This window comes from Vicia villosa, unplaced genomic scaffold (assembly GCF_029867415.1).
Source record: "Vicia villosa cultivar HV-30 ecotype Madison, WI unplaced genomic scaffold, Vvil1.0 ctg.000318F_1_1_1, whole genome shotgun sequence".
In the NCBI taxonomy this organism is placed as follows: domain Eukaryota; kingdom Viridiplantae; phylum Streptophyta; class Magnoliopsida; order Fabales; family Fabaceae; genus Vicia; species Vicia villosa.
Window position 1 is genome coordinate 528,227 of NW_026705139.1, and position 24,757 is coordinate 552,983.

The following is a 24,757-nucleotide window of genomic DNA, read 5'->3' on the forward strand; positions in this document are numbered from 1 at the left end:
ATTAAAAAAAATTCTCCTTAGTGTGATGTCAAAACCATTTTCATAAAATGAGAGATGATTCATCCATTCCAAGACAATGAAAACAAAGCTTCGTTCTTACTACATGAGGATGATGAACGTTTTATGCTCGAATGTGAAGAGGACATAAATCTGTGATAATCTAGATAATATTATCCATTCTTGATGCGATGCAAATGTTCACTTCTCCATGTTTTGGGGTAGTAAGCAATGTTTTTCGTTTGAATGTGATTAAGTATCTCTCGCTAAAATTAACCAACCAATAAACATTTGTTACCTCGAACAACAAAGCTCTGATTTTCCCATTGCACGTGGGTATACGTAGGCACATGATTTTGAATTCTTGGCGAGCACAATAATAAAAAACCCAAAAAAAATTCTTTCTTTCGCATAATAAGTAGAAGATTGCAAATAAACATCACGCTAACTTTCATTCGTACGACTAACTAAACGGGTCACGTTAAATATAACGTATGTGAGGGGTGCTAATACCTTCTCTTTGCATGACCAACTCTCGAACCCTAATTTGGTTGCGATGGCCATATTTTGTTCTTTGAGGGTTTTATCAATATTTTTCTGTTCCTTTTATAATAAATAAAGTTAGGTGACTACTCTGCTGTATTTTGAGTGGTTTTTACGCTTGGGTATTTTTTGCGCCGTGAAGCTATCCAAGTATGTTTCAAAAGAGTACTTATATCACTACCACTGAATTACCCCTAAAATCAACATTCCTCATAATCACACTTTGTATATTTCTGACTACTTCATCCCTTCACCAGTTCGGGATAATCCCATTCAATAATCGAATTCAATTGTACCTCAAAACACTATTACAAATAAAACCACTCTAGATATTTTTATCATCAAATCATTTATAAATATGGTTTTGTGGGCCCTACAACAATGTGTTTTTCATATAATTACAAATATTACATATCATTTATTGATATATTTACCAAATTCACATAGACATACTTCTTGAATCATAAATCACGCAACATTCAAGCATTTTAACAATTTTATAAGTTAGTGAAAACGCAGCTTTCATGTTTTTTAAAAGTTTTGCAGAGTGGTCGAGATGGAAGTTTTGACCTTTCACTAATATTTTAAGCAAACTATACATCCTATATAGGTTAATTTATCGTCATACATATAAATAAAGTGGAATTTTAGAAAGGAAACGCATACATATTATTTATATATGGTTAACTTTGCTTACTTAAAGGTTTTCAATGTTTTGCCTCAATCATATATGCATTACTAAAGATACCATCTTTAAAGAACACGAATTTCCCTTTCCAAATATTTTTCAAACTAGTATTGATATCACTATTACTGAATCACACATTTATCATGCAACTATGTTCATCCTTGCATCAATGATCATCCCATAAATATTCTCCACTTCAAACTAAATGTCGCTTAAAATCAAACTTTGTATATCTCAGACTACTACATCCCCTCACCAGGTCTAGGAAATCCCATTCAACAATCATATATAATTATACTACAAACAACTATTACAAATAAAGCCACTCCAAATAATGTCATTATTGAACCATTCATCAATCTGTTCTTATGGAGCCCTACAACAATATGTTCTTCAAAAGGTTACAAACATCACATATCATTTATTGATGTATTTACCAAATTCACATGAACATATTTCTCGATTCATAAATCACCTGTCATTCAAGCATTTGAACAATTCTATAAGTTAGTCAAAACTCAACTTTCATGTTTTTTAAAAGTTAAATAAAGTTATTTAGATGGATAATTTTGACCTTTCACTAAAAGTTTAAGCAAACTAGACATGATACATAGGTTGATTTGTCCTCATACATATCATTAAAGTGGAAACTGTAGAAAGGAATCATAGACATTTTATTGAAAGGGGGTTAACTTTGTTTTGCTTAAAATTTTTAATGTCTTGCCTCAAATGGTCGTATATGTGTCACTGAAGATACCATGTTAATGAACATGAATTTGCTTACCCAAATATGTTTCCAACTGGTACTTATATCAGTGTTATCGAATCACACATTTATCCTGCAACTATAACCATGTTTACATTTAATGTCCATTACATAGATGCTTCACCTCCTCAAAATGATGTCCCCTAAAATCATCACTCCTAACAATCACAATATGTATTTCTTTAACTACTTCATTCCCTCACCATCTTATGACAATCAAATTCAATAACATACTCAATCGGTTTCAATTATACAACAATATGCTATTGTAAATAAAACCACTCTAGATATTGTCATTGTTAAGTCAATACCAGGTATTAACACCAATGATCATTCTATGGTGACAAGAGAAAAACCTGAGAATTTGAAACCTAAGGTTTATCAGGCTCAGACTACTCATAGTATTGTCAATCAAGCACTACAAGATGGAAACTAGATTGCTGCAATGCAATCAAAATATAAAACCCTCATCTCCAAAAATTCTAGACAATTGTTCCTAATCCAAGTAGAAACAAAAATCATTGATTGTAGATGAATATTCAAAATCAAGGAAAATCAAGATGGTACTAATCAAATACGAGACTGGTCTTTTTGCCAAAGGATATCACCAAAGTTTTTTTTTATAAATGAATATCAAAAATTAAATTCTCCAATTGTGATGTCCGTAACTATTAGAATCATCATTGTCAAGCTCTTACCAATAGTTGAGACATTCAACAAATAAATATCAATAATGATTGACCTTCATTTGTTCAAGGTGAAGGAAATCACAAAACAACTAAACATCAAGTATGTTCTAGCCGTAACTCAATTAGTTGATTCCTTTACCAAGCCTATTTTCATCCGCTCAATTTACAACTAATTTAATTGAGGTTGAAGGAAGAGGTATTCAAATATAGTTAGACTAATCTGTTATCTAATTCAAGTTAGTCATCGTTATATTAATTTAGTGAAAACTCAATATTTGACTCAAGGACTGACTAATCTGGAAGATCGATTTCACTGCCTAATAGTGGAGATCAAGTTAAAGTCAAACATACTAACCAAACACAGCAGTCGTTAACACTCAAAAAATTTAAATCAAAACCTAAAATAACACACGCTCATATATCGCAAGCCTTTAATATATGAATCTCTATCATCGCTATAATTAAAACTATATCTCATAGAATTTATTGAGCTTGTAATAATCATTAATACGAACATAAAATAAAATAGTGATAAAGTCAAATAAACATAAAAAAAATATTTTGAATGTACAAGTTCCCATTGGACTAAATCAAAGTACTATTAAAGTGAAGAAATTTAAACAAAACAAAACAAAACAAAACCTTTGGATGTATCTACTAGTCAGACCAAATGTTCCAAAAAGTAAAACTGTCCTTCCCCCTTCCATCTTTTCAGCTGCTGTCCCATGTTGTTCCTCCTCTGCCATTCATTCAAATCTATCTTCATCTTCTTTATCGTCATTTCTTCTGCCGCAAATGAACCTAACAAAAGCCTCGAACCAATGAAAGCAGCCAGATTCGGCGACGCCGCTGCCACTGCCACATCTAAATAACTTATTGAAAAATCCCTTATTATCAAAATTGTATTCAGTTAAATTGGACAATGGTCGAAGATAAGCCTTAGCAGCTTGTTTGAGAAGGTGATTTTTCAATGTGATTTCATTCAGATTCATGTTGGATTTCTTATGCATGATATCCTTCAAACTCGTATAGGTATATGTTTTCGTTGGAACATTCATCTTTGTCTCCCCCAAATTCAACTCTTCCTCACTAAGGGTTCCTCTTTTTTTCAAAACAAAATTTTGTGGGGATAATTCAGAATTGTTTTGACCTCTAATCATTTTACCTTTTTTCAATTTTTGCAGAAAAATATCTGATTTTTGTTACTTCAATAGAAAACAATTAATTAAAAAAAGTGAAAAAACTAGATATATTCGATGGATTCAATGAGTGAAGTGGTTTTTTGGTTGTAGACATTTTAGAAGCTCGCACGTGCGTGTTTGTTACTTAGTTTTTTTACTTAATTTTTGATAAATAATTTCATTATTTTGAATTTAGTTGAACAAATACATATCATTCAATCAAAAACATTTCTCAATGTCATTTTATTTTTAATTTATTTTACTTTAAAATAAATTTAAACTAAACATTATAAAAGTACTATTATAATGAATTTTACATTAGCATTACATTATATTTACTTAGTCTCCCCCTTAAAAGTAATCAACTACTCTCTAATCACTATTATAAATAAATAAATAAAAAATTATATTCTTTCAAAAAATTAATAAAATATAATTAGTTTTATAGATTTTATGTAAAAGACAAGATAATTATAACTAAAGTATTTTTTGTTGATATTCAATGGATATTTTCTATGAATTTAAAGATAATTATAATAAATTCTTATTGTAAAATAAATTTTCTTTTTTTAAAAGACAATAATAATAATAATAATAATAATAATAATAATAATAATAATAATATTAATAATAATAAAATTAGTAATAATAATAATAATAGGAGAACATTAATTTGATGGGATTTTTTTATGCGAAGATAAAACTTTATCTTATTATTTAATTAATAGCTATCAAAATGGAATATATTTATTTTTTCTGTTTTTAATATTAAAAATTAATAAATTCAAATTAATATTTAACTATCTAATGTTTCACCTTAAAATTTTTCTCATATTCTATAAATTTGTGTTATATTGGATATTTGTGTATTATTTTATACAATTTTAAACTTGTATTATATTAAATACCATATTTGATTATTTTTAAGAAATAATATAGTACATGAAAATGTATGATATTTAAAGTAATATACATTATAAAGTAAATATTATGATTTATTTATAATTAATTGTAAATAAATGATCTGTTTAAGGTGGGGTAGCCCACAGGCTCGAGTAATATATTCTAAGTTCATATTTTTGGAGATCTGTGTGCTTTCAGGTATGAAGTCTACACCAATTTTTTGATTTGGTTTTTATGTTGACAATGCTCTTAAGAGAAGTTTGCATTAATATTGATCAAGTGACGGAGCTAGACATGTTGATAATCAAGTGATGGTGCTTGACATGTGGGTCAAGTTATGGTGCTTGATATGTTGATCAAGTGATGCTGCTTGACAAGTTGTTAATCAGGTGATGGTGTTTTATATGTGGATCTAGTGATGGTGTTTGGTATGTTGATCAAGTGATAGTGCTTGTCATGTTGAGCAAGTGATGGTACTTGAAGATCAAGATGTATTGATCAAGATAAAGGTTGAATATCTTCTTATGTAGTGATCAAGTGGATGTTCTTGAATATCAAGATGTGTTAATCAAGTTGTGTTGCCTAGAGATCCAGTTTAATGTGTCTATCTATCAAGCAGTGTTCTGTGAGGTCAGCGAAGAACTATGATTAAGCAGCTTGTTTGGTGACAGAGGTTATCATACAAAGTTATCTCAAGCCTCGTGAGAAGAAGATTCAAATTTTTAGTTAAGTGCTAAAGTTACAGATAATGTGAAAAGAAAATAAAAACTCCAGGGTCCATTTGGTTGGTTTTTTTTTTTAGAAGAGAAGGGGAGGAAATATTTGAAATTAAGTATATTTGGTTCAATTTTTTATGAGGGGAGGGGAAGGGAATGGAGGTAACCTGAATCCCTCCTAGAGTAGTTTTGCATTGAATTTGAGGTTTTTGAGGGGAGGGGGGAAGAGGAGTTAAAGTAAAACCTGTTTTTGTTTTATTGACAAAATTACCCTCACTTTTTTATTATAATCATAAAATATTTATAGTATAGCTTAATTTATGTCACCTTATTAGAATTTCTCCATTTTTTTACCAACAACTCTATTATTTTTATTATTATGACTTAACTTTCTTTCTTTTTTATGTGTTTAATTTTATTCATTTTTATTTATTATTTTGTTTGTAATAACTTAATTTTTTTATAAGTTGGTGTGTTGTATTACATATCAATATATAATTGTAGTATATGAGTTATATATCATCAGGAATTTAATTTATAAATATTGTATAGGATTAGATGGATCGTCAAATGAAAGAATGGTTCATTTGATGATTGATCATATAATGCTTTTATCACATTTATCAATATTTTATTTATACTTTAGTATATTTCAGAGTATTTGAAATATTAAATATTTTGTGTCTGATTATCTATAATTATGAATTTATAAAAAAAAATTGTGGTGAAAATATCATTTTGTTTTTATTTTGTTTAGCATGAGTGTTATAATATATTAAGGGTATAAAGGTAAAGTAGTTTTAAATCCTCTCCCACCCCCTTGTGAACCAAACATATATTTGATTAAAAAAAATTCTCTCCCCTTCCCTCCCCCTCTTTTGAACTAGACATACATTTAATTAAAATGCATCCCTAGATATTAACACCAATAATTATTCTATAAGGTCAGAGAGAGAAAAATCTAGGAATTTAAAGCCTAAACTTTATCACGCTCATATTGTTCCCAATACTATCAACAAGCAATACAAGACGCAAACTAGATTATTGTAATACAATCAAAATATAAAGCTCTAGTTGATATGCAACTCAACTAGTTGATTCCCTTACCAAGCCTAGTTTGAGGGAAGAAATGCTAAAGTATAGTTAGATTAGTCTATTTTCTAATTCAAGTTAATTCTTTGAAAATCAATATCTAACTCAAGAACCAGATAATTTGAAAGACCAAATCCACATTTTAATAATCAGGGAATCACAACAATTATTGACACAATTTTTTGTAATAAAAAACATATATCTTCCGCTTCAACATAAAAATATCTATCATCATTATATAACTAAAACTTTACCGAAGAGAATTTGTTGAGCTTGTAAATATTATTTTATAAATATAAAATAAAATAGTGATGTAATAAAGTGAAATAAATATTTAAAAATATATTTTGAATGTACAAGTTTCAATGGAACTAAATCGAAGTAATACTAAAAAGGGAAGAGGATTGAGGCAAGGGGACCAATTATCCCCCTTCTTATTTTTATTAGTAGCAGAAGGCTTTAACAGTCTCATGAAAAAAGCAGTGACTCTGGAAAATTTCACTGGTTATAAATTTGAAAATGGACAGGAATGTTTCTCTCATCTCCAATACACAGATGACACATTAATTTTTGGAGAAAATAATTGGAGAAACATAAGGAGCATAAAGACTAATCTCATTCTGTTTGAATTGTTGTCTGGATTGAAAGTCAACTTCCAGAAAAGTTGTCTTATTGGAGTTAATATCTGCCGCTGCTGGCTTCGAGATGCCGCGAAATGTCTAAATTGCAAGGTTGGCTCCATCCCGTTCATCTATCTTGGGATTCCTATAGGCGCCAGTCCATGATCCTTGAAGACGTGGAAACCGGTGTTGGATGTCGTGAGATCCAGACTGTCAAATTGGAAAAATAGCCAATTGTCATTTGGAGGTAAAGTGGTTCTGTTAAAATCTGTCTTGTCTGCAATTCCCGTCTACTTCCTATCCTTTTTCAAGGCTCCCTCAGGTATCATCTCTAAACTTGAACCTTTATTTAAACATTTCTTTTGGGGCGTTAGTGAGGATTCGAGGAAAATCAACTAGATTAAATGGGATAAAATTTGTAGACCTATAGATGAGGGTGGGCTGGGAATAAAGAAATTGAGATATTTCAACTATTCGTTAATAGGAAAGTGGGTTTGGAAATTAGAAAAGAGAGGTGTGGGTTGTGGAATAAAGCACTGGCAGATTGATATGGCAGTGCCAGGGTTTTTTCTAGAACAAGTGATAATTATAGCTCATTTTGGTGGAGGGACATTTGTCTTCTAAATATAGGAGATCGAGAAAATTCAGAGGAATATTCAGTGAAGGAGAATTATAAGGCGCGGCGAGCAGAAAATAGAATAGAGAGTCCTAAAGTTTGGTCTGAGATTTGGCACAAATCAGTTCTGTCAAAAGTATCGAGTCTAGTCTGGCGACTTTTTCATAATAGGATGCCAACTAAAGATAACTTAGTAAGGAGAGGCGTCTTAGCGCAGGATAATATCAAGTGCGTGGGAGGCTGTGATGCGGTTGAAACAGGCTCTCACCTTTTCTTTGAGTGTCCAATTTTTGCAGTTTATGGTTTTACGTCATCAGATGGTTTGGTCTGTTAGCGGTTCTGTCAAACGATGGTTGGGAGCATTTTGAGCAGTTTGGTGCACTCGTCGCAAACGCTAGAAGCACAGTTTTAAGAGTTAGAACAGTTTGGTTTGCTCGCATTTGGATTATCTGGAAAGCAAGAAACTCAGTTATTTTCAAGAACAAGGCAACAACAATGGATCAAATGCTTGAAGAAGTCCAAAGGCTGTCTTGGTTCTGGTTGAGCAACAAGCATAAACCTCTTCGATGCAATGTACAACAGTGGCACATGGACCCTTGGATAATTCTTAGGTAGGCTGTTGAACCATGATCTCGGTGATTGTAATGAGCATCGACAGAAGGCGATCTATCCGAAGTCCAGGTTTCGTAAAGTGCTGCTCGTTAGGAATTGTCTTAAACTGCTGCGTGAAAAGTAGATGTGCAGTGTCTTTTGCCTAAACGCATCGGAATTTGCAGCAGACTGATCATTGAAAATCTGTTTATGTAATCATGGTGCGAGTCAAGCGTGGAGACTTTACGCTTTGGTTGAGGGGTGGGGAAGTACACTTAACTCCTTTGTAGATTGAAGTTCCATTCTGTTTGATATTAGCTGTGTATTAGTGTCAGTGCAGGTGGGGGAGCAAAATTGGAATCACTTTGCTGTCTGTACAATATTGTTGCTGATATATATGGGGCAGTGGTGAAGTTTTTAAATATGACCAAAAGTATTCAAATTGCTTGGAAGTTCTTAGTATTGCAGTAGTGTTCTCGGCCATCTACCGAGTCATGAGAACGCTGGTCAGATTTGATTTTGAGGCTAATATTCCTACAATCGATTCCGGTGCCACATGTATCAATATAGATATTAAATAGAATGGTTTATGCTGGTGTGAATTCTATTTAGTCAGTGGAGTTGTCATCTTCACATTGATCCTTCAATTTAGCGTGGAGATTAACTATGTTCAGTTGGGCAAAGGTTGGATTGAGCTGTTTGGTGTAGTTTATTTGGTCACCTCAATTCAATATGGGGAATTTCTTCGACAGCTCGTCAAAAGTTAACAATGCTGCTGGTTTTTGAATCGCTGTAGTACAGGACATTGGTATGCAGGGAATTGAAAATTAGTCTTTCAATTGTAATATATGCTAGAATATGTCAATACTGGGTAGTTAATTTTGTTTGCTGGCTTAGCTGTTATGTTATACTCTGATTGTACTGAATAGTTCAGCAGGGCTGTGATTTATCACCCATGGAGGTGCAGTTCTGTATCAGGTGGTGGATTTTGTACTGTATTAGTCTTTCTTTGCACATCTTGTGCTTAATATTGACTTTATAATATATTTTGCTTTTAAAAAAAAAAAAAAAAGTGAAGAAACTTGACATGCATGATGTTCTTCAAACACGTATACGCATACAACGTTATTGACACTCTGTCTCCTCCAAATTCAACTCTTTGTCACTGAGGATTCCTTCATTTTTTTAATAATTATTATTACTCATTTATAAATTACTATACCAACAGGACTATTTATTGATTGAGTTTAAATATACGCAAAAGTAAAGTTTTAAATTATCAATACAAAAAAGTTACAAAAATTATCAATACATTAGGATCAGACCCATGAAAAATACATTATAATACTCCGTAGAAGAAAAAATCCATTCAAAAAATTAATTAAATATACTTAATGTTTTAGATTTTGTGTAAAGACAAGATAAATTTATTAAAATATTTTTGTTAACATTCAATAAATATTTCTATAATTTCAAAATTAATTATTTTAAATTCTTATAAATCATAGAGCATGTTTGATGGACATGATGAGAGGTAAAATAGAATAAAGAACTCTATAATAATAGATAAATATTAATATGATAAATATCTTTTATGCATAAAAAAAATTTAGTTTATTTTTTTATTTGATAGCTTTTAAAAATAGGTTATTTCTTCTGAGTCGGTTCGAAAAATTTGATAAAAACATAAGACTTAAGTTTTATAATTAGAGCCAGATAGGTTTTTTATTGTGGTTCTAAAAAGTTTGTTATCCATAAAGACTAATATGTATAGAATAAAGATAGTTTGTTTTATCTGTATAACTAAACAATTTTTAAATTGCACTAATGTTTATATTGTTTAATTTAAAAATTATTACGATTTAATAAATTATTATTTTTTATATTATATTATATTTATTTATTTATTAATTTTAAATGTTAAAAATAAATATAATTAATTTATATTTAATTATTTAATGTTTCACTTTAGACCTTTTTGTATTTTATTTATTTATTTTTATTGAGTAATTGTGTAGTATTGTGAACAATTTTATATTTGTATTTTTATATTTGTATTGTATTTAGTAAAATGTTAGATTTTTTTTTAAAAAATAGTATATAAAAAATGTATGATATTTAAAGTAATATACTTTATATAATTAATAGGGTTAAATATACAAAACCACCCTGTAATATAGGCGAAATTCGCTTTTCCCCCTGTAAATATTTTTTTTTTCGAACAGCCCCTTGAAATATAAAAATACTATGTCTTTTGCCCCCTAAGTGTAAAGTTTACCCCCCTGTAATATTTTTTTGTTTGATTTGCCCCCCCAGATTTGGTGTTTAAATTACACGCTTAGGGGGTAATCCAAACAAAAAAATATTACAGGGGGGAAACGAAAAAAAAATATTACCAGGGGGTAAAGCGAATTTCGCCCATATTACAGGGGTGAAAAGTAGTATTAACCCTAATTAATATTATGAAAAAATTTCAATTTTATAAATAATAATAATAATAAATAAATGAAATGCTTAGGGTCGGGTATTCTGCGGGCTCGGGTAGTATATTAAGCCCATACTATAACAGGGTTTTTCGGCCCGTCTCTAAAAAGTCTGAGATTGGCCCTTTTAGGGTCGGGTAACCAGTTTTGTTAGCTCTGCATACATGATTATGAATGTCAATTTGCATATGTCAAAGGGAATCTCCTCGAGGATTGCTCCATTTAGCCCCCTCTCCCCCCCCCCCTAAAAAAAAGACAGAGAATTTTTCCCACACGTATGAGATGGAGAAAAAAGTTACTTCTAATGTACTTCGAGGATGGGGACGAGAAGGGGATAATATATTCTCCTAATGAACTTTGAGGTCCACAAAGTCTTATGCTCTAATTCAATGAGTAAATGACAAGCTTTATCATATACTAGTGGATAAGGAGACATACTTATAAGAGTTTTAAAAGTTATGTGGTATGCCCACAATGCGTAATTAAGCTTGATCGACCAATCCTTCATTGATCATGTGTTTACTATCTTCTCCAAGATTCAGGTGATGTGTTTGTCGGGAACAACTATTTATCCACTAGTTTGAGGATGATAGGGTTTTGTTACTTTATGATGAACATTGTATTTTTTTAACAAGATGGTTAAGCTGATGAATAGCAAAGATACAAGTAAACTAGTAGTTGTTTAGTTTTGATGATGACAACGCTTGAATGGAATGAGGTGAGGAAGGTGGAAGGGTGGATTCAAATGGATAAAAAATGGGGTTTATGGAATCTAAATAAATTTGACGAAGAAGATGAAGATAATTATTAAAACTCAAAAAATATTTTTAGAGATAGAGTTTTGTGTCACTAAATCGATCACAAAGGTTGTCTAAGAGCACATGGCATTCCAGGTCAATGCCACTCATCCTTTTTGATTTACTTTGACTAATAGAATTGACAGAAAGGACTAACGTGATCCAAAGTGAAAAGTTAAGGGACCAAAATGGTGTTTTTAAAAGTTAAGGAACCAAACTGAGTATGAGTCAAAGATAAGGGTAAAAAAAGGGTATTAAACATTAAAATCACAAAGAAAATGATAATTTCCATACTCTTTTATCACTCCATCCATCTGTCATTATAGTGCAATAAGTAGTTTTCCATTTCATCCTATGTTCTTCAAAATCCTCATGTATAAACTTCACTTATTTGTTTAATCTTTTCACTCTAATATCATTATGAGATGATAAATTAAATCCATTATCATGTTATGAAATCAAATCACATATGATGGAGAATTCGTCACTCTTAGCTACGTTGAATGATATGGAATTATTATAAAAAGAACCTTAAAATTGTTGGCCAAACATAACCTCTTAAGCCTTACTTCAACACTACATTAATACAATGTTGGGAGATGAAACACCTCTTTTTAAAAAAGTTTCTAGAATTTATATCATGTGTCTTGATCATTATTTTTCAATCACCTCTATAATCTCTTCCTCAACTTGAGTGTTTGTTTTCTTGATCAACCTTTCTTGCAAACTAGCATAAATTTTCAACATTTTGTTTTTGACTTAATTCTAAACAGCCTCACATGGTTCTAAATTTTTAAGTTCCATCCATGTGGTGGGTAAGGCAGTACATGCCTCCTATTATGATTTTTTTTTTTTTGCATTGTATTTTTTCTAGGATTTTCAAGAGTAGAAATACACTACTAGACAAAGCACCTAATGTAACATACTATTACCTTAGTAATTAAGACAACCGAAGCAAGAGCTCTTTTCAGGCACCTGAAAAGTATTTTCTTTTATTAAAATACATTTCACTACCGTCCACATTATTAACCGTAGTGATATGTTAAGGCATATAGGCTTCGAATCGCATCACCAACAGTTTTCCTTTTTCGTTACAAAATGGGCGTGTCACTTATAATCATAATATTTACATCAAAACTAAAATACCTTTCACCAAGGTCCATATAAGAAACCGTTGTTAAATGTACATACATGTTATCTCGGTTGTTTATATCAATCGTGGTGAAAATTATAACATATATTCAAACAAAAGTTCGCTCATTGAGGAGAGAACACAATAGTCTCCCTCAAAACAAAACCCTAACCCTCTCTCTCATGCATCATCCTAACTCCATGAACAGTTGCATACCACTTCTTCACAAAATTCTATCATATATTTATCATCTCTGATGGATCAAGGAAAGGTGTTACTCGAAACTCATTTTTGTCACTTCCTCGTCACATTTCAAGTACATGAGACGTTTCCATAATTTATGTTGTTGTTGATTTTATTTTTGTTGATATATGTTGTAGGTTGTTTAAGGTATGTTGTCGATATTTTTTTATTTATATATGTTGTATGTTGTTGTTAATGTATGTTGTTATTGATAAAAGTTGTATGTTGTCGGTAATAAAAATTGTATGTTGTATGTTCTTTAAGGTATGTTATTGATGGTTTTATTTGTTGATATATGTTATATGTTGTTTAAGGTATGTTCTTGGTAATAAAAGTTATATGTTATATGTTGTTTAAGGTGTGTTGTTGATGACTTTGTTTTTGCTAATAAAAGTTGTATATTGTTAAGGTATGTTGTTGTTAATAAAAGTTATATGTTGTTAAGGTGTGTTGTTGTTGATAAAAGTTGTATCATGTTGTTAATAAAACTTATAAGTTTTATGTTATTTAAGTTATGTTGATGATGATCTTATTTTTGTTAATAAATATGTATATTGTATGTTGTTTAAGGTTTGTTCTTGATGTATGTTGTTTAAGGTTTGTTCTTGATGTATGTTGTTGCTAAGGTTAGTTTAATTATGTACCTTCTAAATTACAACTGCATTACGTTCAATCAACATGTCATAGAAGATGGATTTATCATATCATATGTGGTTTGGGTTTTTTTCCAATCCTTTACCGAATATATAATCTTTTGAAATAAATTAGAAAATTAATTATAATATAAAATATTAAGTTATATTAGAAAATAAATTAAAATTATCAATGTTATACAAAATTTCTTCAGCCCATTACCCGCATTTCGTTCTTTAACGGTTAGAACTGGGTTTAATGTTTATAGTTTTTCAACTTCCCTCTTTCACCTGTAATTTTGTTTGCAAAGTCAATAATATTTTTCAAAATGAACTAGAGGTGAAGGAAGAAGAGGTGGTTGAAGAACTTGAAGCAATGAAACAAGATCTAACCGCTAAAGAACGATATGTGGATTACGGGCTGCAAAAAGCTTGTACAACATTGACTAGTGTAACTCGTTCTTCTAATATAACTTCACATCTCATGTTATATTTTAAAAATAATATTGAAAGGTTATATGTTTAATGAGAAGTTGGTGAAATAAGTATTCCACATAAGTTATAATAAACTCAAGTAAAATATCATCACAATTGTAATCAAGGACCATGGTAATATGTTGTGTGCTAAGTCTTTCATCATGGTTGAATTCTAGAGCCGTGGTGAAATATGTTGAAATCTGAAGAAAAAAAATGCAGGCGCTGGAAATCCAACCCCATACCATAACATTTAACTACGCTTGTTTAAAACAACCGTAGTGGCATATCACGCGCTACAACCTTTTTACCACGGATAGTATCTCTTGGTTATAAAGAGGGTGTGAGATATTGGATCGAACTCTAGTATGGCCGAAGGGTAGCTTCTTGGTTCGACAGGGTTAAGCATGAAGTCGAAGGTTGTTCACATGCTTGTGTCGAAGATGCTAGGGTTGTTAGCATGTTAAATTAGGCTTTAGTGTTTAAACCCTAATTTGTTAAGTTAGCTTGTTTATTAAGTTGGCTTGTGTAATGGGCCTTGTGGAAAAAGTCCATTAGTTAGTATGTTAGGTTTTATTATAAATAGCATACTAGTCTCTCATCATTGCTAAGTTGCAAATCCTAATTTAGGGTGAGAGAGGTTATTTGTTATTCTTGTAAACTTGTAATCTTGTTTTAAGAGAAAGTAAAAGAATAGCAGTTATAACCAATCTTGTGTTCCTCTTCTTCCTTGTCCTTTATTCATCCCTTATTTTATACTTTGTTCGTGGCATTGAATTCACAACAAATTGGTGCGGTGAGCATGGAGAAGATACCTTCAACAAAGTATGAGATTGAAAAGTTCACCGGAGTGAATGATTTTGGTCTGTGGCGCTTGAAGATGAAAGCCCTACTGGTTCAGCAGGGTTGTTTGGAAGCGTTGAAGGGAGAGGCAGCCATGAATGTAGAATTGACGGCAGCGGAGAAGACGAATATGATCGAGAAAGCACACAACGCAATTTTGTTGAGCCTTGGTGATAAGGTTCTCCGGCAGGTATCAAAGGAGACGACGGCATCAGGGTTATGGGTGAAACTTGAAAGTTTGTATATGACCAAATCGCTGGTAAATCGACTCTACCTGAAGCAAGCTTTGTATTCATTCAAGATGATTGAAGACAAAGTATTGGCTGAGCAGTTGGATATGTTCAACAAGCTGATTCTTGATCTTGAAAATATTGATGTGAAGATCGATGATGAAGATCAAGCGCTGTTACTATTGTGTTCTTTGCCTCGATCACATGCCCACTTCAAAGAAACTCTCTTGTATGGAAGGGAGTCCCTGACGTTTGAAGAAGTTCAATCAGCCTTGTACTCTAAGGACTTGAATGAACGAAAGGAGCATAAACCTTCAACTGTTGGCGAAGGTTTGGCCGTTAAAGGAAAACTCTTACGAAAGGATGGTAAGTTCGACAAGAAGAAAGGCAAAAGCCAGTCGAAGTCTTACAGTGGCGAAGCATCTGGCATTCGATGCTACCATTGTAAGAAGGAGGGTCACACAAGAAAGGTGTGCCCCGAACGCCTGAAATATCATGGAGGTAAGGATAATGGCAACGCTGCCATTGTTCAAGATGATTTCGAATCATCTGATGTTATTGTGGTTTCAAGCAGTGACTCTAAGAAGGAGTGGATTATGGATTCAGGTTGCACTTGGCACATGACTCCAAACAAAGACTTATTCGAGGAATTATGTGATCAAGATGGTGGATCAATATTGCTGGGAAACAACAAGGCTTGCAAGATTGCAGGTGTTGGATCTGTGAGATTCAAGCTCCATGATGAGTCAATAAGGTTGTTGACTGAAGTCAGGTATGTTCCTGATTTGAGGAGAAATCTGCTTTCTCTTGGTGAATTCGACAAGAAAGGATATGTTTTCCAAGGAGAGAAAAGTATCCTAAGAGTCATGAAGGGTTCGAAGGAAGTCTTGAGAGGCGTGAAGAAACAAGGCTTGTATACCCTTGAGGCTGAAGTTGTAAGTGGTTCGACAAATGTTGCATCCACGAAACCTTTGTCGAAAACAGAAATCTGGCACATGAGATTGGACCATGTCAGTGAAAGGGGTCTGGTTGAATTAGGGAAACAAAATCTGCTTGGTGGAGACAAAGTCGAAAAGCTGAAGTTTTGTGAACCCTGTGTACTTGGAAAATCTTGCAGAGTGAAGTTCAACAAAGGCAAACAAAGAACACATGGATCCCTTGATTACATCCATGCTGATCTTTGGGGGCCTGCAAGGTGCCATCACATTCAGGAGCAAGGTATTTTCTATCCATAGTAGATGATTATTCCAGAAAATTATGGGTATTCATCCAAAAGACTAAGGATGAAACTTTTGAGAATTTCAAAAGTTGGAAGACTCTGGTTGAAAATCAGACTGGCAGAAATGTTAAGAGGTTGAGAACCGACAATTGCCTTGAATTTTGCAATGAGGCATTCGACAGTTTTTGTGCTGCCTCTGGTATTGCAAGGCATAGAACTACTGCAGGTACTCCATAGCAAAATGGTTTGGCTGAAAGGTTTAATCGAACTATTTTGGAGAGAGTCAGATGCATGTTGACTAGTGCGGGGTTAACGAAGGTGTTCTGGGCTGAGGCTGTTTCGACAGCAACATATCTGATAAACAGATGTCCTTCGACAGTGTTAGATATGAAGACACCTGAAGAAGTTTGGTCGAGACATCCACCAGATCTCGACAAACTGAGAGTATTTGGCTGCGTAGCCTATGCTCACATTAGGCAAGACAAGGTCGAACCTAGAGCTCTGAAATGCATGTTCATGGGATACCCAGAAGGAGTCAAAGCTTATAGGCTATGGTGCCTAGAGCCAGGTCACAGGAGGTGTATCACCAGTCGAGATGTAGTTTTCAATGATGCTGAAATGGCTTTTAAGAAAATTGATGATGTTGGTCGAAGTACAGAAACATCTGACGAAGAGCTGGAACAGGTAGAGATTCCTGTTGAGGTGGAGCATGTTGATGCTGAATTGCATATCCCTGATGAAGTCGAAGAAGAAGCAGAAGATGCTGAGAAAGTTGAGGAAACTGACGATGACTACCTATTGTCGAGAGATAGGTCGAGAAGAGTCATAAAGGCACCTCAGAGGCTTGGGTATGCAGATCTTATAGCTTATGCCTTAATCTCTGCAAGTGAGGTTCTAGAGGAAGAACCTAGAGACTACAAGGAAGTTATGAGGAGTCGAAATAAGACTGAATGGCTGAAAGCCATGGATGATGAGATGAAATCTCTTCATGATAATCATACTTGGGAACTGATCAAGAAACCTGTTGGGGCAAGGTTAGTCAGCTGTAAATGGATTTTCAAAGTTAAGGAAGGAATTGAAGGAGTGACGTCGAAAAGATACAAGGCAAGGTTAGTTGCAAGGGGTTTCACTCAGAAAGAAGGTGTCGACTTCAATGATGTGTTTTCTCCTGTTGTGAAGCATAGGTCCATTCGAATGTTACTTGCCATGGTAGCACAGTTCGATCTTGAACTGGAACAGATGGATGTGAAGACTGCGCTCTTGTATGGTGATCTAGATGAAACGATCCTGATGAGGCAACCTGAAGGGTATGTCGAAAAGGGGAAGGAAGATTATGTGTGCAAGTTAAAGAGATCTTTGTATGGGCTGAAACAATCTCCTCGACAGTGGAATAGGAGATCCGACAAGTTCATGGCACGCATAAGTTTCATTAGAAGTCATCCACATAAGCAACAAAATAACAAATGAATTACCAGGTCAAAATCTGAAGTAAACGCAGTGGTCGAACTGACTTCTAATGAAACTTATGCGTGCCATGAACTTGTCGAATCTCCTATTCCACTGTCGAGAAGATTGTTTCAGCCCATACAAAGATCTCTTTAACTTGCACACATAATCTTCCTTCCCCTTTTCGACATACCCTTCAGGTTGCCTCATCAGGATCGTTTCATCTAGATCACCATACAAGAACGCAGTCTTCACATCCATCTGTTCCAGTTCAAGATCGTACTGTGCCACCATGGCAAGCAACATTCGAATGGAAATATGCTTCACAACAGGAGAAAACACATCATTGAAGTCGACACCTTCTTTCTGAGTGAAACCCCTTGCAACTAACCTTGCCTTGTATCTTTTCGACGTCACTCCTTCAATTCCTTCCTTAACTTTGAAAATCCATTTACAGCTGACTAACCTTGCCCCATCAGGCTTCTTGATCAGTTCCCCAGTATCATTATCATGAAGAGATTTCATCTCATCATCCATGGCCTTCAGCCATTCAGTCTTATTTCGACTCCTCATAACTTCCTTGTAGTCTCTAGGTTCTTCGTCTAGAACCTCACTTGCAGAGATTAAGGCATAAGCTATAAGATCTGCATACCCAAGCCTCTGAGGTGCCTTTATGACTCTTCTCGACCTATCTCTCGACAATAGGTAGTCATCGTCAGTTTCCTCAACTTTCTCAGCATCTTCTGCTTCTTCTTCGACTTCATCAGGGATATACAATTCAGCATCAACATGCTCCACCTCAACAGGAATCTCTACCTGTTCCAGCTCTTCGTCAGATGTTTCTGTACTTCGACCAACATCATCAATTTTCTTAAAAGCCATTTCAGCTTCATTGAAAACTACATCTCAACTGGTGATACACCTCCTGTGACCTAGCTCTAGGCACCATAGCCTATAAGCTTTGACTCCTTCTGAGTATCCCATGAACATGCATTTCAGAGCTCTAGGTTCGACCTTGTCTTGCCTAATGTGAGCATAGGCTACGCAGCCAAATACTCTCAGTTTGTCGAGATCTGGTGGATGTCCCGACCAAACTTCTTCAGGTGTCTTCATATCTAACGCTGTCGAAGGACATCTGTTTATCAGATATGTTGCTGTCGAAACAGCCTCAGCCCAGAACACCTTCGTTAACCCCGCACTAGTCAACATGCATCTGACTCTCTCCAAAATAGTTTGATTAAACCTTTCAGCCAAACCATTTTGCTGTGGAGTACCTGCAGTAGTTCTAGTCCTTGCAATACCGGAGGCAGCACAAAAACTGTCGAATGCCTCATTGCAAAATTCAAGGTCATTGTCGGTTCTCAACCTCTTGACCTTTCTGCCAGTCTGATTTTCAACCAGAGTCTTCCAACTTTTGAAATTCTCAAAAGTTTCATCCTTAGTCTTCTGGATGAATACCCATAATTTTCTGGAATAATCATCTACTATGGATAGAAAATACCTTGCTCCTGAATGTGATGGACACCTTGCAGGCCCCCAAAGATCAGCATGGATGTAATCAAGGGATCCATGTGTTCTTTGTTTGCCTTTGTTGAACTTCACTCTGCAAGATTTTCCAAGTACACAGGGTTCACAAAACTTCAGCTTTTCGACTTTGTCTCCACCAAGCAGATTTTGTTTCCCTAATTCGACCAGACCCCTTTCACTGACATGGCCCAATCTCTTGTGCCAGATTTCTGTTTTCGACAAAGGTTTCGTGGATGCAACATTTGTCGAACCACTTACAACTTCAGCCTCAAGGGTATACAAGCCTTGTTTCTTTACGCCTCTCAAGACTTCCTTCGAACCCTTCATGACTCTTAGGATACTTTTCTCTCCTTGGAAAACATATCCTTTCTTGTCGAATTCACCAAGAGAAAGCAGATTTCTCTTCAAATCAGGAACATACCTGACTTCAGTCAATAACCTTATTGACTCATCATGGAGCTTGAATCTCACAGATCCAACACCTGCAATCTTGCAAGCCTTGTTGTTTCCCAGCAATACTGATCCACCATCTTGATCACATAATTCCTTGAACAAGTCTTTGTTTGGAGTCATGTGCCAAGTGCAACCTGAATCCATAATCCACTCCTTCTTAGAGTCACTGCTTGAAACCACAAGAACATCAGATGATTCGAAATCATCTTGAACAATGGCAGCGTTGCCATTATCCTTACCTCCATGATATTTCAGGCGTTCAGGGCACACCTTTCTTGTGTGACCCTCCTTCTTACAATGGTAGCATCGAATGCCAGATGCTTCGCCACTGTAAGACTTCGATTGGCTTTTGCCTTTCTTCTTGTTGAACTTACCATCCTTTCGTAAGAGTTTTCCTTTAACGTCCAAACCTTCGCCAACAGTCGAAGGTTTATGCTCTTTTCGTTCATTCAAGTCCTTAGAGTACAAGGCTGGTTGAACTTCTTCAAACGTCAGGGACTCCCTTCCATACAAGAGAGTTTCTTTGAAGTGAGCATGTGATCAAGGCAAAGAACACAATAGTAACAGCGCTTGATCTTCATCATCGATCTTCACATCAATATTTTCAAGATCAAGAATCAGCTTGTTGAACATATCCAACTGCTCAGCCAATACTTTGTCTTCAATCATCCTGAATGAATACAAAGCTTGCTTCAGATAGAGTCGATTTACCAGAGATTTGGTCATATACAAACTTTCAAGTTTCACCCATAACCCTGATGCCGTCGTCTCCTTTGATACCTGCTGGAGAACCTTATCACCAAGGCCCAACAAAATTGCGTTGTGTGCTTTCTCGATCATATTCGTCTTCTCCGCTGCCGTCAATTCTGCATTCATGGCTGCCTCTCCCTTCAACGCTTCCAAACAACCCTGCTGAACCAGTAGGGCTTTCATCTTCAAGCGCCACAGACCAAAATCATTCACTCCGATGAACTTTTCAATCTCATACTTTGTTGAAGGCATCTTCTCCACGCTCACCGCACCAATTTGTTGTGAATTCAATGCCACGAACAAAGTATAAAATAAGGGATGAATAAAGGACAAGGAAGAAGGGGAGAACACAAATATTGGTTATAACTGCTATTCTTTTACTTTCTCTTAAAACAAGATTACAAGTTTACAAGAATAACAAATAACCTCTCTCACCCTAAATTAGGAGTTGCAGCTTAGCAATGATGAGAGACTAGTATGCTATTTATAATAAAACCTAATATACTAACTAATGGGCTTTTTCCACAAGGCCCACTACACAAGCCAACTTAATAAACAAGCTAACTTAACAAATTAGGGTTTAAACACTAAACCTAATTTAACATGCTAACAACCCTTGCATCTTCGACACAAGCATGTGAACAACCTTCGACTTCATGCTTAATCCTGTCGAACCAAGAAGCTACCCTTCGGCCATACTAGAGTTCGATCCAATATCTCACAGGGTTAATAGTAGTTTACCCCCTGTAATATGAGCGTGTTTTGGTTTACCCCCCACCGTTGCCAAAGGCAGGTTTTAGCAACGTTTTTTTGAAAAAACGTTGCCAAAAGGTAGGGAGGGGGGAAAAGTAAAATTCGCTAACATTACAGGGGGATGAATTACTATTAACCCTTTTTTATATATTATATACAATGTAAATTTGTTGCCTTTAAATTTTTGTCCGGACTTTATAATTTGTCTGGCTCCGCCACTGGGGCAGAGTACATCAAAAACAATTTTTTTTAATATTTCATATGTCTAATCTTAACAGGGTTCCAAACCAGGCCTGTGAAATCCAAATATTTTATGAAGATGAACATAAATAAATAATAATGGAAACCAAAGAAATTCACAAAATCACCGTTTCTACGTACTTCAATGGAAATCCCACATATCCTACCTAAATTTGAGTTTTCCCTTCGCACACTCGCTAAGCTCTAAAGAATCACATCATAACACGATCCTACGAGTAGGATCACAATTTTGACTATCATTGTGCTAGGATCTTGTATTCAACCTCAATGTTTAATTATGCTACGACATGTTGTTTTCTAGACCACCATGACACTAATTTAGGGCCCAAATAAATTACTTTTTCTTCTGATGTGCTTCTTTTGTCATTAGGACCAACTGCCCGATCAATATCACAAAAAGCCTTTAGTAGGATTTGACATGAATTGGAACACCTTGTTTACAACATAAGAGATCTCTAGTCATGTTAGTGTGGCATATCGCAAGGTTCCAACTACTAACTTGTACCTAAAATGATCGAGTAACGAGTTGTATGTCTCCTATAATTTTAAATGTATATTTTATATTTTTCTTATATATTTAATAAGTTGTTTACAATTTATTTGAATTTATAGATCAACATAAACACACTTGTTAAAGTATTTATGGGATTGACAGCAAATATCTGTTTCATATACATCAAACAAATGTTTCAGTGGGAAACACAAATATATCTTTGTGGATTAACAAACTGATTCTTAGAAGCAGCCAATTCAATTCTCTCCCATCTCTTTTTCCTCTTCATATCTTCTTGATGTGCCACTGATTCTTTAACCTTCATGTCCATTTGAGCCTTTGCATACAAATCAGGATCAATATCTTCCACAACCACCTTCACACTTTCTGTTAACTGCCTAACACTCTTGCTCCAATGCAACTTCAGATTCTTTTCCACACCTTCTACTATCACTGGAAGTACTTCAACTGTTCCTGTCGTTGCCATCTTGTAGAACTGCTCATTGTTCCATACATACAATGCCCTCTCAGCTACCTGAAATCACATTAGTATGCATCATAAATTATTAAGAGTGTCTACACGTCCGTGTCTGGTGTTTGTGTCTATGTCTGGTGTCTCACGTCTGTGTCTGATGTCTAGTGTCTCACGTCCGTGTCTGATGTTTGTGTCTGTGTCTGGTGTCTCACGTCTGTGTCTGGTGTCTGTATTAATACTTTACGAACTAGTAAAAGATTTTACCTGAGAATTCCAACTGTTGATGCATTTAGTAATCTGAGTACATATCGGCAAGGCGAGCTTACGATACTGATCAGGATCCAAATTCTCAACCAAATCTTCCAACTCTCCAATCAACAGAATTTCCTTTTGACAATTTGTAACAGGCCAATACCTCAAAATCCCTCTAACAACAACACCTCCAAGCATAGGTTCCTTCTGCACAAACTGTGATATACAATAAGCAAGTTGTCTATGATACACTTGCATCCCTTTGGTCTTATGCAAAGGAATCAACACTCTCATAAGAAACAGCTTGTGCTCTTCCTTGAGCGGCACGGTAAAGCCGTTAACTATAGTTCCCCATATCTCAAGCAAATCAGCAATACCAGAATGTTTTTCTGTCTCAAAAACATAGTTCAACAAAACATCCGTCATCGATTTCCTCATCGCGGAACGGTCGCAAACCAGCTTAGAATATATCTTATGGTACACATTCTTCAAACTCTCGCGTTCCCTCGGATCTTCGGACTGGAAAAGCGATAGAAGATTAAGGAGAAAGGAATGATCGATATAGTTTTTTAGTATTTTGGCGTCAGTGCTGTTAACTAGCCTCAGAAGAATTTCGTAAACTATTTGTAGATGTGACCATAAAGGCGAAAGGATCGAAACAGGATCTTCTTCGTCGAGATATTCGGATATAGCGGAAGGATTTGTAGGAGGAGGGAGTGGCCTAAAAAGATTGGCTTTGATCATTAGTACTAAAGGTCCAACAACTTTCTCATGAACCGGTTTTTTCGAGGTTTTCAACATAGCTATGAGTCTTGAAAGTTGAAGTCTTTTAGAGTCTCTTTGTGCAGGAGACTCTGAAGGGTCAGTGAAAGTGAAAACAAAAGTGCAATATGAAACAGTAGAGAGAATTTCTTCATTTCCTGAAGTAGGTGAAGATGGTATTGAAAAAAGTGGCTTTTCTTGCACAAAAAAGTCTTGAAGTGTTTTTTGGTTACTCATTGTTCTTCTGTGATCTGTGCTTGAATGGTTGAAGATCAGGGAAGAACTTGTGTGTTATGAGATTGAATTTAAAAGCTTACAAGACGGAGATTCCTTTGCAACAAGAAGCTTTGGAATGTACAAACTGTGTGTTTTGTGAGATTATAACAAGACATGGAACATGGTATCTTGATTTTATTGTTCCTTATCATTGGTTTTGGATTTTGCCACGTGGGATTTTCGACATATTCTATGATCTATTCTAATCATTATCAACTGCTGGTTGTTGAATTTTTCATCAATGATGTACAAGTTGGTTATTAATATGTTGGCAACTTGGTTTTGTTCATGTGTCATCACTACACTACGCCGTACAAGGGCTTTCACAGCGCTTTTTTTGGCCTTTAACAGCGCTTTAAAGCGCTGCCAAAGCCAGCGCTGGCGTAGGCTACGAAAGCGCTTTTAAAAGCGCTCTGGTAGACACCCCCTTTAAGAGCGCTTTCCTGGAAAAAGCGCTCTGGTAGGACCCCCTATAAGAGCGCTTTCCTGGAAAAAGCGCTCTGGTAGACCCCCCTTTAAGAGCGCTTCTTAGTAAAAGCGCTGGCAAAGACCAGTAAAAAAGCAAAAAAAATTAAAAAATTACGCAGCATACAAAAGCGCTTTTGGAAAAGCGCTCTGGTAGGCCCCCCTATGAGAGCGCTTTTTCTGGAAAAAGCGCTCTCATAGGGGGGCCTACCAGAGCGCTTTTCCAAAAGCGCTTTTGTATGCTGCGTAATTTTTTAATTTTTTTTGCTTTTTTACTGGTCTTTGCCAGCGCTTTTACTAAGAAGCGCTCTAGTATGTGGACCTTTAAGAGCGCTTTTTAGAAGCGCTGTAGTTGCTAAATGAGGTATTTTTATGTGCAGCCTATAATT

The 24,757-nt window shown here is 34.8% G+C and overlaps 1 protein-coding gene across 1 annotated transcript; it reads right to left on the reverse strand.

The window, feature by feature from the left end:
* Positions 1-22,334: 22,334 nt before the first annotated feature.
* LOC131626667 (serine/threonine protein phosphatase 2A 57 kDa regulatory subunit B' beta isoform-like) lies at positions 22,335-23,905 on the reverse strand. Its single transcript, XM_058897504.1, has 2 exons — positions 22,878-23,905; positions 22,335-22,673 (listed from the first exon to the last, which is right to left on the reverse strand). Exons 1-2 carry the CDS (start codon positions 23,862-23,864, stop codon positions 22,335-22,337), a joined length of 1,326 nt encoding a protein of 441 aa, XP_058753487.1. The 5' UTR covers positions 23,865-23,905.
* Positions 23,906-24,757: the final 852 nt, after the last annotated feature.